This window comes from Stenella coeruleoalba (assembly GCF_951394435.1).
Source record: "Stenella coeruleoalba genome assembly, chromosome: 3".
In the NCBI taxonomy this organism is placed as follows: Eukaryota; Metazoa; Chordata; class Mammalia; order Artiodactyla; family Delphinidae; genus Stenella; species Stenella coeruleoalba.
Window position 1 is genome coordinate 26,185,922 of NC_137148.1, and position 17,264 is coordinate 26,203,185.

Sequence of the window (17,264 nt, forward strand, 5' to 3'; positions counted from 1 at the left end):
GGAAGAAAAAAAACTCTCATAAAAAATGAATCTCTCTGATAGACCCACCCAACAACTTCACGGGCCAAGACTATATGTTATGGCTACCCCTCTCTGAAGGAACACTAACAAACATAGTGTTTTGGCTGGGTACTTGTTCTTCAAACACAGATGGATTTCTGTTAGGGAAGAATAGAAGTTTCTCTTCTATTCTAGTAGTCAGCTAGCCACAGTTCCCTCCTGTGGTTCCTCAGACATACCCTTCTTTCCGTATGTGGGATAGACTCTCTGTTTTCAAGAGAGAAGGCTGTCAAGCCTCATAGAGTTAGCCTATCAAGATTGGAGCCCTGGATCTCTGGGTGATGTGTGGTCCTCTCCGTCAGTTCTGGATATAACTCCTTGCAATTCAGCCCCGACACATCTAACCTGCAGTACTGGGAAAGGTGTACTATAGCTACAATAAAAACTTTCCTTTATAAAAGGAGGGATGGAAAACAAAGCAGTCACTGTCGTTAGCAATGACCAAATTCTCCTGGAATAGCAAGAGTCCAACCCCTCATTCTTGTGGCAAGAACTCCTGTTCCTTGCCCTCCAGGGCCCTTGCCTCTGTCTGGGGGCTATTCCTCATTCATTGTTCCCCATGACCACTTCTGTGGTGGGCATGGGGAGGATACCTTCTCTGGGGCTATACACATCACCAAGCCTACTGCTCATTGATGTGAATTGCTGCAGATCAGGTTGGGGTCTTTTAGCAATAGAGTTCCCTCACAAACTTAGTAGGCTTCTGGGCAATTCCTGATGACTTGTTTCTTTTCCTTTCCAGCTCAGGAGTTGTGCCCATGTCCCCAAATTTTAACTTAATGTATGCTACTGAACGTATGCTGCTGGCCATAGCCGAAACAGTGGCCTCCGGTGCGTGACCACATCTTTGGCAGCAGGCTTACAACCTCTGTCTGATAGGGCACCACTCGCCCCCTTCTAACCAATCAGCCTGTCTCAGCCCTGCCAGGGTCCGAATGCAGGCCTGTCAGGAGACAGATTGTAGGCTGAATGTCAAGCGTGCCTTCCTTAGTAGAGTGGTATTTCTTCCCCTCTCACTTGCCAGCTGAGGAGCTCAGGACTTTGCTGGGAGTGATAAAGCACCACCAATATTCTGCATTTTTCCTACCATTCTCTAACACCGCGGTCTCAGTCAACACGTCTGTGACTTTCCACTGCACAGCAGCTACCAGGTGAACCAAATATTTCATAGTACAGTGACTGTCACCTTCCAGCCTACAGTATCTAAGTCCTCGGCATCTCCCTCCCTCCCCCCCCACTCCTTGCTCATCTAGTTCCACATTTTAGGTTCTGTTACTTTTATTTTATTTGCTTATTTATTTTTTCGCCGCGCTGTGCAGCATGCGGGACCTTAGTTCCCTGACCAGGGATCGAACCTGCTCCCCCTGCAGTGGAAGCTCAGAGTCTTAACCACTGGACTGCTAAGGAAGTCCCAGGTTCTGTTACTTTTAGTTTCCCCACTTCTAGGTACCACATGGTGCATTTGTTTGGAGTTTAATTCAGCTAATCGGTTGGATTTTGAAAAATCCAAATAACGGTCATTAAGCGACGTGGGGGGTTATTTTTTCTTCCATGTCTGCTCTTAAGGAATGCTGGCATGAACCCCACCCAGAATATCCACTTTCATCTCATTGGCCAGAACTCTGTTGTAGGGCTATCCATACCTCCTCCAAGAGAGGCTGGGTTTTAGATGAATACATCACCACGTCCAAGAAAATAAAGGAAGAAAGGGGGAATGGCTATCACATAGACAGTCACAAGCTTCTGGCTCAAGCTACCTGCTTATTTGTCATAGGAGGTCCATCGATGGTGGAACAGAGATCACCAGGCAGGGTGCCCGTCCGGGGCAGTCGGGTGCAGGTGCAGAAAGGCAAGGTTGTCAGAAGCAGGCAGGCAGCGTGCTGATGTAGAAGGGCAAGGCCCCACCCCGTGGGTCTGGGTGCTAGTCCTGGCTCTGTTACTTACTGTGAGACCTCAGGCCAATTATTTAGCCTCTCTCTTTCTGTTAGTTTTTCTGAGCCTTTAAAAAGTGCATACTAACAGTATATCTGCCTGCAGTATTGTTGTGACAATTAAATGGTGGTTATGGGGATCGGAGGGAGAATGAATGAGACAGTGAGGAAGCAGCCAGCACAGGGGGAGGTTTCCCCTCACTCCCTCCTTGTAGCCATGCTCTCCTTGATCTCTCTTACCTCTGCAGGCCGCTGAGCAGGCTCTGACCTCAGGGTCTTTGCACTTGCTGTCCCCTTGGCTGAGAACAGCCTTCCCAAAGATATTCTCTCACATCGTCTCTCACTTTATTCAGGTCTCTTCCCAGAGGGGCCTTTCCTAATCCCCTCCTACGCCCATCCCTCTTTGTCTTCTGATGCTACCCTAATTCTCTTCACAGTGCTAATCACCATCTGATGTTACCGTATTTTGTTTACTAATGCACCCTCATCAGATCACAGGCTTCACGAGGTTCTGTAGGAACATGTCTGTTTTGTTCAGGGCCCAGCCCGTGATGGGCACTCAGTGAACATCTGTGGAATAAATCAGTAGTAAATATTTAATCGATATTGGTTTCCTCTTAAAATGTGAGCATTTTCTAAAAGTCAAGAGAGGAGTCCTATCCAGGAGGAAGGAAGATTAGACGGAGGTTGAGGAATTTGAACTTAGCAGAGGTTCGAGTAGGAGAACATTTAGAATCCAGGACAGTTGGAAGCGGGAGTTAGTACAATAAGACAGTCCGGTGTAACCGGATTTTGAGGCAAGATCTGGATAAGCCAGAAGACCTTTTCACACCTCCTGCCAGGTTCAGGATTTAGCCTTGGATTTCAGGTGACTCTGAGTCTGTGACTTTGAGCAGATGATTGGTTTCACTTAGTTCACTGTTTCTCTCCTTTTTTTTTTTTTTTTCCATTATTGTCCCCCTCCTCTTACCCCGGAGGAAATTTTAATTTAATTTAAATTCTAACACAGGAAATTAAATACTAAGGAATAAGTGTTTGTCAGGTGGGATTGAGCTTTGCAGGGGAGGTGGGGCATTAACCATTATAATATCTAAGTTTTGTGGGTAATGTCCCCCTGCTGAAAAAACATGGCTTAGCTAAAAGGGGATCCAAGAACTTTGGTCGCTTCTAACACCACATTAGCAAATTACCTCGGGGACAGAAGCATTTATTTTTAATGTTAAGGCTGTCAGCTTCAAGCTACTCAAAATTAATTTAAATTATCATGGTTGTTTGCTTGAGATAGGAAGCTAATTGGAGAATTATGGATGGTCGACAAAAGTGATCCGTACCATTGCAGCAGACCGCCATGTCCACAAATTCTACTCCCTGTTGAAATGGATTGATCTTCAGGATGAGAAATTTTTAGACCTTTACACACATCAGCCATGGAGGGATGTTGTTATTTGTAACCATTTTCAGACTTCTGTGTCTTCTCTGGGTCAACATTCTGTTCACTGGAATAGTTGGTATTGGAATGTTTCATGGGATATTGTGGAAGAACCACACTTTTCACAGTAGTATTGTAAGATTGTGTGTCTTTGCATATGCCTTGAGTCATCTCAAAATGCTGCAGTGTATGGGAATGCTTCTACTTCCTTGATTTATAGAAAATCGCAGAAAAGGAGTTGATCAAATAGGGGGCTGGAAAGATTACTGGAAAATTCCTAATTATAGGTATGGAATTGACAGGTTATGTAGCCCATGAACACCTTAATAAGACTGAATCTCTTTGAGGGTGTCTGTACACTTGAAATAATTTTTCCTTTTCTGAAAACTCCTTCTCTGCCCTCACCACGTTCAGGGCCAGAGGGAGGGCTACCAGCAGCCATATTGATACCTCATGACCCTGCCCCCTTGGCGATAACCAGTTAGACCACTGATAGACAAATGATCCGGTCTGAGCCAATCGGCTTTGCTCACCTCCAATGTATTCATTAAAAACTTTTGAGCTGCAAAGAGCAGAAAACAACTCAAGGTAAAGTTTAAAGGGTTTGTTTTGTTTGTTTTTAGTTTTGTTTTGCTTTACCTTTTCTCTTTCTCTTTTTCTAAAATTTAAGTAGTTAAAATTTTCAAATGTAATGTATTATAAGAATTGATAGGGTCTTTCAGATCGAGGTGGGAGGGCAGTACAGCCCCATCTAGGATGGGTGAAACCCCGGATGCTGTGGGGAAGCTAGAGCATTCTCTCTCCCCAGTCTTGCCCCTCTGCCTTCTACCAATCATCTTTATTTTATTTCTTGGCAGGATGACTTCCTTTGCTCTTCAGTTCACAGAGCAGGTAGAATATTGCCATCCAGGGGTCCTATTTCAAAAGTTATAGTTCCTGCCACACCCTGGAGGCTAAATCCCTTCTCTCAAGGTCTCTCCATTCTCAGAGAAGAAGTCTGTTCCAGATTGCATGAGATGCTCAGCCTGGGACCCATCAACAGGGGCTGGGGACTTATATTATGTGAACGTGGCTGCCAGGAACGTGCCTTCATTAATTCTGTTAAGAGGGTGGTCATAGACTTGTTACCCACTAATTTCCCTTTATTTATGCATCTCGCACTAAACTATGAATGCCTTCAAGACAAGGAATTTGCCTTTTTGATAGTATATTTTCAGTGCCAAGTTCAAGGTCTGGTTCTTAATAGATGTTCAATAATACTTAATGCTTAATGCTTCAATAATGCTTAAATACAAGTTGACATTGGGGAAAAAATTCTCTACTACTCTTAAGTTTGGTTCTCTTCAATCAGACTTATTTAATGAATACCTTACCCAAGATGTTTACTCTGTTTTCATATGTATGGAATCACCTGAACTGTGACTAACACCTTGAATCACCATCAAAATTTTAATTTGAAACCATCTTTAAAAAATTGTTTTAGGGACTTCCCTGGCAGTCCAGTGGTTAAGACTCTGCGCTTGCACTGCAGGGGGCATGGGTTCTATCCCCCTGGTCTGGGAACTAAGATCCCGCATGCTGCAAAGCATGGCCAAGAAAAAAAAGGTGTTTTAAATTATTGAGTCTACAAGGTGACAGACACTGTGCTGAGGTAGGGAACGTATTGATGAACCAGACATTGCCCCTATATTTGAGAACCTCTCTGTGGAGTATGAGAGAACTTAGAGTTCATTTAGCTTAACTTTCTCATTTTACAGATGAGGAAACAGAGACTCAATAAGAGTTGTGAGGCCTGATGGAAAACGTTTTGATTTATTCATAAGATTTTAATACGTCTGTGTGGAGTTACTTGTCAGTGAAAGGTGTTATGTATTTTGGCCAAAGGAGACATTCAGTTTTTGTCCATGTGTGGATTACCTTTTCTTTGATCTTGCCTTTCTTTTTAATAGGCACATGACTATGTAGATGATATTTGCTCAGCTTTTGGTTTATTTGGGACCAGTTAATAGCTGGCACTCAAGTTCTTTGGAAACTCACAAGTTAACTCTATTGGAAATTTCTTTACAGTGGCTTCTGACACCTCTCCCATTTATTATTATTCCTTGTTAAGTCACTTCCTGAGAAGGCTCGAGAATGTTTTCCATCTTTGATGGTACAGTTTATATTGACTTTCTCTGGGTGAAAGTGAAGTTCTGAGAAGAGACTGAAAGGAGTCATTTTTCTGTGTTTACAGGGGATGGAGGTGAAAATCTCTTTGGTGGAGAAGGAGAATTGGCCACGGAATTCAATTAACCTATCGCCGAGGGGGGATGGATTGTGTGCCGGGCGCTGTGCATATTCAGTGGGAGGGGATCATTGCCGGCCCCGCTGGGGAGCCGCACCTACTGCAGACGTGTGCAGCCTGGAGGGGGTGCATGGCTGTGTGAGCAGTGTGTCCAGGGCAAGCCAAGGAGCGGCCAGGGCTGCTCCCCCAGAAGCTTGGAGAAACATCTCTCTGCAGGAGATGGCTTTTGGGTTGGCCTAAGTGTAGGCTGGTTTCAACAGTTTACCAAAGAAAAAGAAGCGAGGCAACTAAAGCTATAGGCTGTAAAGGGACATGATACCCTCTGAGTCTACATGATAAAGCCAGGACCCTCGAATAACTTAGGACTGGCGGTGGTCTAGGGGAGAGCCTGCATCTCTCTGCAGTGTTGAGCGGCTCTTCTCCTCTTGGTAGCACTGTTAGAGCAGAGTTCTGGAATGGAGAGACCTCCTGTGCATACACTTGGGCTGATCAAGGCAAATGGACATAGACTTGAACTTCCCAGGAATGTGAGTTCTTAAATATGTCCAGAACCCCTCTACAATCTTCCAGGGAGTCTTGTCACACAGAGCCTCCTGGGTGGATGTGAGTTGATGGGGGTTGTCCTGGCAAAAGCCGTCTCATTTCCCTGCTGATCAGGGAAACTTCCTGGGGAAGGTCAGCATTCCGGAGGTTTCTTGTCTGAGGGAAGGGTGTGTGTGCGTGCGTGTGTATCTGTGCATTTGTGTGTACAGGTGTATTTTTGTGTGTATCTGTGTGTCTATATGTGCATCTGTTTATCTGTGTATAACTGTGTGTGTGCATCTGTGTATGAGTGTGTGTGTGTACATGTGTGTGTGCACAGGGCGGAGGGAACAAAGCCGTGGAATGGGGAGGGGCATTAGGTTCCTGACTCAAAAAACAAACACAGGGCTTCCCTGGTGGCACAGTGGTTGAGAGTCTGCCTGCCGATGCAGGGGACGTGTGTTCGTGCCCCGGTCCGGGAAGATCCCACATGCCGCGGAGTGGCTGAGCCCGTGAGCCATGGCCACTGAGCCTGCGCGTCCGGAGGCTGTGCTCTGCAACGGGAGAGGCGACAACAGTGAGAGGCCCGCGTATCACAAAAAAAAAATTAAAAAGCAAACACAGTCCTTCTGTAATACTCTCTTGCCATGCATGCTGTGTCAGAAGGCTCACTGTTGTGACCGGAATTTTTTGTTTTTCCTCTTCCAGGTGTGAACGAGTCCAGGGGAGGTAGCCCTGTCGCTGCTGGTGGAACACCTCATTTCCAGGTCCTTTGCACGGGCCCCACTGTGAAATGAACCAAGCGCGGACCGGTCAGACACTTCCTTCCTTCCCTCATTGACACTCTGGGCCCAGTGATTGTTCCACTGTTGTTTTAATTGTGTCCCATCCTCCTCTTGCCAAAGCAAACAGCCAGAACTAGATTAGGTCTTCCTTAGGCTTGTCTGCCAGCCTGAACATGAACACAGGCAAAGCTGCGGACAGCCCGCGTTCCCGTGGGACGAGGGGCCCCACAGGGCCCAGCCCCCAGGAGTAGGGTCTCTCATGATGTTGGCGTCTGGGAGTCGCCAACCATGCCCATCACCCAGGACAATGCTGGGCTGCACCTGCCCCTCCTCTACCAGTGGCTGCAGAACAGCCTGCGGGAGGGCGGGGCCGGGCCGGAGCAGCGCCTCTGCCAGGCGGCCATCCGGAAGCTGCAGGAGTACATCCAGCTGAACTTTGCTGTGGACGAGAGTGCGGTCCCACCTGACCACAGCCCCGCGGGGATGGAGATCTGTACTGTGTACCTCGCCAAGGAGCTGGGGGACGCAGAGACTGTGGGCCTTAGTTTTGGGAACATCCCTGTTTTCGGGGACTATGGAGAAAAGCGCAGAGGGGGCAAGAAGAGGAAAACCCACCAGGGCCCCGTGCTGGATGTGGGCTGCATCTGGGTGACAGAGCTGAGGAAGAACAGCCCGGCAGGGAAGAGTGGGAAAGTCCGACTGCGGGATGAGATCCTCTCCCTGAATGGGCAGCTGATGGTCGGAGTCGATGTCACTGGGGCCAGGTGAGTGGGGAGTGCCGGCTGGCGTGGGGGCAGGATGCGGAGCTCTTGTGGTTCACTTACGCCTGATGCTGGGATCGGCAGCTGCTGAGGGTTGTGAGTTCTACTGTGGTGATTAGCCAGTGGCAGTTGTCTTACAGAGGGAAAATACACACTCAAGTTGAAGTTTTTTGGTATTTATATGTTTCTCTTTTTGCTTCCTTATCTCTTAGAAGACTCAGGCTCAAAGTTTCTCCTTTTTCCTTGAAACTTGGGTTAGAAAGAAGAGAAACAGTACATTATAAGAGTATGAGAAATGTCACATTGAGTTAGACCCTCTTTTCCATTCAACCTAGCATCTCACCTCTAATCGGAGCAACAGAGATTAGGTCCTGGTTATGTTTCCATCTGCCTGTCCCATATCACCTTTGTCACAGATTCACAGTCCAGAAGACCCTTGAGATGCTTAGAAATGTCTTTAGACCATCCCCCACCCCACCAGTTTCCCCATCCTGGAAGATCCATTTGGATCTTATCTGAATGAACATATTTCTGTTTTCTACCCATGTGACAACCTACCATGGCAGTAAGTTACGATTGGACTGTTCTGTTGTTTTCTGGGTGAGTTAGGGTCTCTAAGACCACTCTCAGCTTCAGTGATTTACTCGGGGAACTCACAGAGCTCAGAAAAGCTATTATACTCACGGTTACAGTTTATCACAATGAAAGGAATCAGATTAAAATCAGCAAAGGTAAAGGGTGCATAGAGTAGAGTCCAGGAGAGACCAGGAACAAGCTTCCAGTTGTCCTCTCCTAGCAGAGCTGTACAGAAGCACTCAATTCTCTCAGCAATGATGTGTGACAACACTTAACGGAGTATTGTTAACCAGGCGAGTTTGCCAAAGCCTTGGTGTCCAGATTTTTTATTGGGGGTCAGTCACACAAGCACTCCATGCCTGTGTAGCTGACCTTAGTTACTAAGTATCCAGTCCTTTCAGAGACCAAACTAGTAACACATGGCCCAAAGCCGCCATCATAGATCACATTATTAGCATAAACTATCTGGTGTGGCCCAAGGCCCCAGGTATACAAAGACACTCTTATCAGGCAGGATATATCAAGAGCTTAGACGTTACCTCCCAGGAGCTGGTCAAGGGACATTCCTTTCTTTGGAATGCACACGTATTGAATACCCCAAACCTGCCAAGTTAATCCATTACTGCACACCAGGGTTTTAAGGATGGGTATATATGAAAGAGACAGGAAAAGAGAAGTTTGAAGATATTCTGAGATGCGTAAGTTTTGTCAAGCCTTCAGGGGCTCCTGTGAGGATGTCTCCTATATCCCAGGAGAGGATCAGAGAGAGAAGGGCACCTTGGAAATCATGGTGACCTTTTGATGGGGGACACATCTAACCCGAGAAGACCTTGAAGAGAGAAAAACAGTGCAGAAATACCTTGACTTCAATCTTTTCCTTCCCTTCCGTCTCCTACCAGAGCTTCCCATCAATGGGAATCAGCCAGGGGCAAGGGATCCCACTGGTGTTGTTCATCTGTGTGAGCCTCCTGGGACAAAAGGCAGGGTAGAAAAGGGTGGAGAGTGGATATGGGGCGGTGGGGTCAAACAAGAAGTCATTAGGCACATGCAACGTGGTCTGAGTTTAAATGAGCCAGTTCATGGAAAGGACATAGCACAGGGCTGGCTGGTTGATGTGAATATTTACTCAGTAGACACTTTCACTAGTATTTCCTTTGGGTTGCCTCTTGGACTGATGGGATGCTCTTGGCTAATGGCTGAGTGCCTAACTGGCAGTTCCTGGGAGATAACTGCTCATTTTCAAGGAGTGATGTTGCAGATAAATGTTTTGATTTGGGATTAGAGATTGCTCTTAGCAAAGAAGCAGTGCTGACCACCGTAGCACTCAAGATGCTGCAAGGACTTGGTAAGGTGACTCTACTCCCTGGTGGTGGGTTCCTTACGGTTAGAAGTGGGGATCACTAGGAGGCAGCCCTTTCAAAGCTATTCTTGAATGTCCTCATCATTTGCAGCCATCTGATCTGAAGGGAGTGGGTTTGGATGGAGAGGTAGCAGGAGGAGCATGGAGGGCACATCCAGCAGGAGAGTGCTGTGGTCAGGAGCTGCAGCTCTGAAGCCAGACAACCGGGGCTGCCTCCGCAGGTTTCCCCACTTACCAGCTGGTCGACCTTGGGAAAATCATCCCTCTCAGACTCTGATTTCCCATCTGTGAAATAAGAACAAATATCTATTGATAACAATGATTAAATGGTGAAATAATGCACATGTGGGGCTTAGTACTATGTCTAGTACAATAAATCGTGCTCAATAAAAGCATCAGGATGACTATTGTACATGGAGAGGGTTTTGGAAGACCGGGATTTTCTTATCCAGGAGATCGGTGGAGTCTTTAGGACGTTGGAGAAAGTCTTCCCATACTTGGGAAATGTTCCTTATCTGTTTAGGAAGCTCTTCTCTTGTACTACTTAAGGCTGTGGAGTCTTTAAGAGGCAAAGTTTTCTGTCCCACGCTCTGAAAGTACATCTGGCCCTGGAGTAAGATGGTTTGACAGCTACAGGGGAAGATACCTTGGTGATTTTAATTTACTCGTTGGAGCAAGTGATAGGATGATGCCCATTTTGCAAAGAAAGAAGATACAGAAGAATAGAAAGGTGATGGGCTCAGGGTCATGAGAAGATGGAACACAGCACTAGACTCTTTCATGGAAGCTCTGAGGAAGGAGCAAGTATGATGTGATGGAAGAAGCAGTAGGACTGAGCCTGGGATTCTGGGTTCTCTCCACAGGCCTTTTGGAAACTAGCTTTGAGACCCTGGGTAAGTGTGTCAGGATAGCAGAGTGGGGATGGGAAGGAACTTTGCCGCCTTTGCTAACATATTAGGAGAGATCTATGAAACATTTCACTTGGGCCACCTGAGCTGGTGTTTTGGTTCCAGAAGCCCGCAGAGGTGAAATGGTGTTCCCGTGATGCCTGGCCAGTGATAACTGGCAGAGCTGACTCCCATTCTCCCTCTGCTGACTCCCAGCTGGATACCCGATCCAGTGCACCACTCCGCCTAGGGTGGTCAGAAAGAAACATTCAGGCAGGTGTGGCCAGTTGGCATCTGGGCTAAAATAGCTGAAGAGGAGGAGCTTGGGGAATGGAAATAGGAAAAAGGTCAAGGAACAGGCCTGTGGGTGTTCTAAAATGTGCTTGGGATTTGTTTGAATCAAGTATGGTAAGACCTGCAGACAGGGAAACGACTGTCATGAAGGAAGAAGTTTACGCTCACAGATCCCTAAAAACGGGGGCACAGCACACTTTGCAGGGCCACAGGGGGAAACACCAGCGCTGGTCAGGAGGCAGAGCGGGGAGAGGGGAAGGCATGGCCCAAAGCCTTTATTGGGGGTTTCAAGGGATGGATTGGGCGAGGCATGGTAGGTACACTGAGTAATCCTAGGATAGGATAGTCTGAGTAATTTTGGCAGGCTCTGAGCTATAGGGGTGGTCTCTAGTTGTCCAGTACCTGACCCCAGGTGATTTAGACAGGGACGTATGGGCTTGATGTGTAAGAGTCTGATAAAGAAGACAGCTGGGGTGTGGACTCTGGGCTAGTTGGTTAGTATAGCAAAGGCACATTCCCAGGGGAATTGTTTGCTATATCTAGGAATTAGCTGGCCCCAGGGTGGTTGCGGGGAGGGCACGGGGGAGGCAGTCTCTCCAGGATCAAAGCCCCAAACGCCAGAGCATCGAGAATACAGAAACTAAGGAAACAGTTACTGTACTGGGCTTCCAGGAATTTTCCATGGCTAAGGAAGTAAATCCTCCAAACATAACTTTCCTACTAGTGCAAAAGTCCATGACTAGTGAATAGTCATGGTTCTGAACTTCCCTTCTCTGAGGGGCTATTGTGCGTGTGCTGGATGGTGAAGGGCCAGGTAAAGGGAAGGTCTACCCAGAACCCCTCAGATGTAGGGGTAGGAGAAGGAGAAGGCCAAGACCCTCTGCTTGGTCTTCAAGACAGTATGAAAGTGAATCAAGTAACGAGGCAAGGGCTTCTGGAGTCCTGACTTCCCAATACCCATAACAACCAGCACGTCCACAAGACAGCAGAGAAAGAGACAAGGTCGATTTTTCAAGATTCACTCCTTAGTTCTCTGGCATAATTATAAGAAATGCTGTTTATTGAGCAGTTGCTACCATAGGGACACTCTGCCACCCACTGTGATTTAATACATACCACAACTTTATAAAGGACAGCTTTAGATGAGAACCTTGACCACAGACAGGCCATGTAACTTGTCCAAGGTCACCTAAGAAAGCGAGAACCAGATGTGAACTTGGGTCTAGCTGCCACCACATTCTGTGTTCCTAACTTCTGTGCTGTACTACCTCAAATCTGCACCAGAGTTATACTTTGGTCCTGTCACCTTTACTTGTAAGCAACAGATTTCAGGTGTCAGTACACTAACTTCCCTCCCCCCCCACCCCACCGACACAATAAGTCATCCACAATATCACTTGGAATTATAATAGGGGGCGCTCTTTTGAGCAATCCATTCTGTTCCTTCTCTCGGGTTTGATTTAGAATTCAAAACTCCCTTAGATGATGTTATGGAGTGAATCATAGGTCCCACCCCCCAAATTCACACGTTGAACTCCTAACCCCCCAGAACCTCAGAACGTGGCCTTATTTGGAAATAGGGTCATTGCGGATGTCATTAGTTAAGATGAGGTCGTATGGGAGTAAGGTGGGCCCCGATCTAATAGGACTAGTGTCCTTATAAAAAGGGCAGATCTGGGGATAGACATGCACACAGGGAGAATGCCACATGAAGGTTGGCACCATGCTGCCTCAAGCCAGGGAATTACGAGAAGCTAAGAGAGGGACCTGGAACAGGTATTTCTCCAGTACTCAGAGGGAGCATAGCTCTGCCAACACCTTGATCTTGGACTTTTAGCATCCAGAACTATACGGCACATTTCTGTCGCTTAGGCCACTTGGTTTGTGGTACTTTATTTTGACAGCTCTAGCAAACTAGTGTACATGATATTTTGACCCTGTCACCTATGGCCAGTGAGTTATTCAGGCAATTTCCTCCCTGACAAGGTCACTCTGGAAACTTTAGAGCACTGTGGATGTTTTCAGAAAAGAACACTCTAAAGATCGCATGTGTGCTGAGCATGGGAGAAGCAGGTGCCAAGTGTAGAAGATGAGGTCATGGTTGGCTTATTTTAAAAATTCGTTTAGGGTCAATTTGGAAAGTTCATCCCTGGGGGAAGAGCAGACAATTCACAGCCATGGGTTTGACACCCTTCTGCACCCCAGAACCGGTTCCAAAGCTTAACCTGTGACTGTCCCAAAATTGCAGATTCCTTTCTGCTTTTTCCCTGACTGACAATCACGAGGTCAGCAGTTTGCTTCCAGCATCCCCAAGTAGTGCTGGGAACCCCTCATTCTTTTGAGCAGTAACAGCATCATCGCAGAGTGAACTTCTAGGAAACTTTCTGAGACGGCGAGGGATACCAGTAACGTTTGATGTCACATGCCCCATCTGTCAGGCGTAGCTGGTAACACATGGAGGAAAGTTTTTGTCTGCGACTATCATACCTACTCTGGGGAAGATGAGATTTTCTGGAATGTTCTGTATATGTCTTTTTGGCGACCGGAGAACTGGGAAGGTTTTTTAGATTATTTCCTGCAAGGAATACTTTCTAACCCCATTCCCTCCCTCCCTTCCTCCCTCCGCTAGCTTTCTATAAGTAAACCAGATCCGTTCCCTGCGGACAGATTGTTCCAAATTGGTAACAAAATGTGGAATTAATTAAAACACAACCCACACACCAAAATAAAAACAAGTAGCCTTTTCTGAAAAGTAAAAGGGCCCATGTTCCACTTCAAATGTATTTTTCAGGATGTGAACCTCAAGTGGACTATTTTGTACATTAGTACATATGAGCAGGGCACAGAGCAAAGAACAGGGGCCTCGGAGAGGTGGACCTGACTCTCAGCCCCGCTTATTGGCTGTGTGGTAAGGTTACCTCAGCCATGGGAGGTTGATGCTTTCCCCAACAGGGTCATTTAGTGGATGAGATAAGATGATTTATTTAATGTACTGAATAGGCCTCTGGCACATGGTAGATGTTCAATCAAAGGTAGCTTTTAACACCCTTCCTGGTTGGCCTCAGGCGACCTGACCCCAGGGCACAGCATGAACCGAGAAAAAGCCCTTGAGTTTGAGGGTCAGAGAAGAGCCTAAAACTCTTGTCAGTTTGCTCAGCAGGAAAGGGGATAATCTTCAGCCCAGAAACCGGGGTGATATTCAAACACTGAGCGACCTGTGTGGCGTGGGTACCAGCCTGTAGGAAAGGATGCTAGTGCATCCTGGCGCCCCCCCCACAGCCAGACTGCACCTTTGAGTTACTGGGGTGTGAGATATATATGTGGTCCCAGGAGAGGGGCCAGGGTGCTCGGCTGGCAGGAGGACCTGGGGAGCTCAGGGCGATTGGCCAGCTGGTACAGGGGCGTTACTACTGGGCGAACTAGCTGAATGTCAGCCCTGGCCAGAGGTAACCTTCAGCACAGCACTAACTGCGTGTAAAATTAAATTTAGAGTTGTTACAAGCTCAGACACCGGTTACCCATGGCAACACTGAGTTCCCTCTAGGTTATAGCAGATTTTAAACAGAGTGTCAGGAGGCTGCTAGAAGGTGTTACTTGGAGAAATGACTGCAGGTAGTGATGTAGGAGATTGCAGGAAGGAAGAATTGCCAATTATAGCTTTATAATATAGTCTCTGGGGACATTACGCACGAGGGTCCTGCTTACCTGAATACTGTGCCCAGAGGCACCAGTGCTCTATTCAGGACTGTATATATAGTAAGAGGTAGTCATCATGATGACCTAGAACATTTAGGAAAGGTTAAATTATATTCAGTTTTCGATTTAAGAAGCCAGAGAGGCGTGTAATACACTTCAGAAAGATTCCATTACAGAAGGTTAAAAGGAAAACAAATTTCAGCATTTAAAATTCAATTATCTGGAAAAGTCGTCACGTGGAACAGCCCATTCCCCAAGGATGCGGCCTCAACGGAGCATTACAGGACCTTACATTCGTGCCCACTTCATTCTTCTCAGCCGGCTTTCCCCACATGCTACTGCATTTTATGTCTTGTTTTCTGGAAGGCAGCCCAGAGTTCATCCAAGTCCTATTTTATCATCGTACCAAGGAGGAAACTGAGGCTCCAGGAGGTGGTTTCCTGGGGTCAAGAATCTTCTTAAGAGAAGAGCAAGGACCAGAATTCAGGGCCTCTGGCTCAAATTCTAGAACTTTTTCTTCAACACTACAAACAGTAACCAATGAAATTAGAAAAAAATTTTTTTTTGCACTTTACTGTTGACTGTAAGAAACAAATAGAAAATCAAGTTTTTCTACATATTTCTACATACATTCTCTAAATGGATGGTAGTTACATCTAGAACCTTCCTTCTCAACAAGAGTTTAACTTGTAGCAGCTTCATAAATGTGTAATTGATGACCCTTGGACTAAACTTTCCCTCAGGTCTTCCGAGCACTTTCTGGGCAAGGCTGTAGACCATCTTCTGCCATCGCCTGCCCTCTTGTGGTTGGAGTCGAGAATGGTGCTGGGCATTTTAGTCAAACTTATTATTCATTCAGCTGTGTGGGTTTCTCAAGTGTGGGGTTAGGATGACGTTTTCAGCCTTCAGAGCTCTCTCTAGAATGGGAACATCTGCGCCATCCCTCAGCAGAAAGGGACTCAGGCATCATCCCTCTCCTCTTTGGCACCTGGTGTCCTTGTGCTGCCCCCAGGAGGTGCCCCATCCCTGTTCCCCCCATGGCATCCCCTCCTAACACTCGCAGCCCCGGTCCCCTACAAGTAGGTAAGTAGCTGATCTGATAAGCCCACTCGTGCTTAGCTCTTGGCTACAGATGGTGGGGGGAAGTTGTCCTCCCCCAGCCCAGCTTAAGCCTCCTGGAATCAGAAAGCCTCAGGGAAGGGTGAGTAGTAGGGCAATGTCAAACACTCCGCCAGCCAATGGGGTGGATTTCTTTAGAAACCTAGCATCTTTGGTGAGCCCTCAATTACAGCCTGCAGGCAACTCCAGGGCCACTTACAGAGCAGTTTTTCAAGGTCTGTTTGTTCTTGTGAGGGAAAAGATTACATTAAAGGAGCCACTTTTCATGATTTAAAAGTGGGTGAGGTTGCAGAGCTCCATCCAGAGATGCTCTTTCATTTCATCCCAGTGACCTGCTTCTCCTGGTACCGCCATCAGAGCCACTGCTGGGGGACTGCAGCCATGGGAGATGGAAAACCCAAATCTCCCACTTGAGACACTCGCTTTGAAACTTTTAGCATTATTTTTGAGAATTGTTGTAACTGTAAACCATAAAGAGGAAAAAAGGATTAGATCATCTCAGTGTGATTATAGTCCTACCAGCCCGACTTCATACCCTTCTCTCTCTGGGCACTCCTGGGCCATATTCAAGCATTTTGACTTCTACCTCATTTTTACGTCCAGGTATTAAATAAGTGATAAGCATTTTGATTCTCTCATTTTGAGCACCAGATGCCCTCAAGAGTTTTTCTTTTCCAAAAGGTCGTTGTCCAAACTTCAGCACCTGTTTCGATCCTCGTTCCTCTCTAGTCTTATGGAGTGGAGGCAGGTAACCATGTGGCCTGGCTTCGCTGTTCCTAATTAACCTGTTTGCCAAGCACAGAGGTTCTGAGACTTGAACTCCTGTCTTTTGGTGTCGGACTATGGGTTGCTGCCTTCTCCTGGATGGGAATAAAATCTGATATTTTCAGGACCCGTGTGTGTGTGTATCTTCTGTGCAAGTTATAATAAAACATGGGTTTTCAACAGTTACATAGATTTCTTCATGGGCTTCTTTTTTGATATACGATCTTCCTCGAAAGATTTTGAGGGTATGAGTTTAAGTTATATTATTTTAAATAAATGGTCGTGGAGAAGTGGCTTCTAGCGGCATTTTGGATGACTGGGCTTTCCAGTGTTGAAATGGACAGAGCAACCCACAGGTTGAGTATCCGGGTCCTTTGTACCCCTGAGCCACAGAAACCTGGATACAGGGGCGTCAGCGATTCATCCCCATGTTATCTCATTCAGGGTTCTTGCTTCACCAGAGAAAGGGTGATTCTATCATTTACAGTGTCTCTCGGGCTCAAATTTAGCCATTGGGGAGGTGGGGGAGGGAAAGGGAGGACTGAGCTATTTCCAAGGCTGAAGTGCATATTTGTCTTGCCCTTAAGCTGGACTTGAAGGTTAGACCATTTAAATGGAGCTAGGATTTATTAAGAAACTTTTGACCTTTGGGCTCACAGATATATTTTCACAAAGGAGGTCTGAACTGTTATCAGGGGAAGAGGAAGTAGGTGTCCTTCTTAAAAATTCAAGCTCCATTAAATACAGGTCCCTGTCACATTGCATGGCAAGTCTTGAGGGTTTTCCCTGACTCAA

General features: G+C 46.6%; 1 protein-coding gene across 5 annotated transcripts in view; it reads left to right on the forward strand.

The window, feature by feature from the left end:
• The window catches only part of PDZD2 (PDZ domain containing 2), a 377,353-nt gene that overhangs the window by 132,445 nt on the left and 227,644 nt on the right, over window positions 1-17,264 (forward strand). For all 5 annotated transcript variants that reach the window (XM_079916132.1, XM_079916129.1, XM_079916131.1 and 2 more), the window contains one exon: window positions 6,935-7,775. In XM_079916132.1, the coding sequence (XP_079772258.1) occupies window positions 7,300-7,775 (476 nt within the window). In that variant the 5' untranslated portion in view covers window positions 6,935-7,299. The remainder of the gene's footprint in view (window positions 1-6,934; window positions 7,776-17,264) is intronic.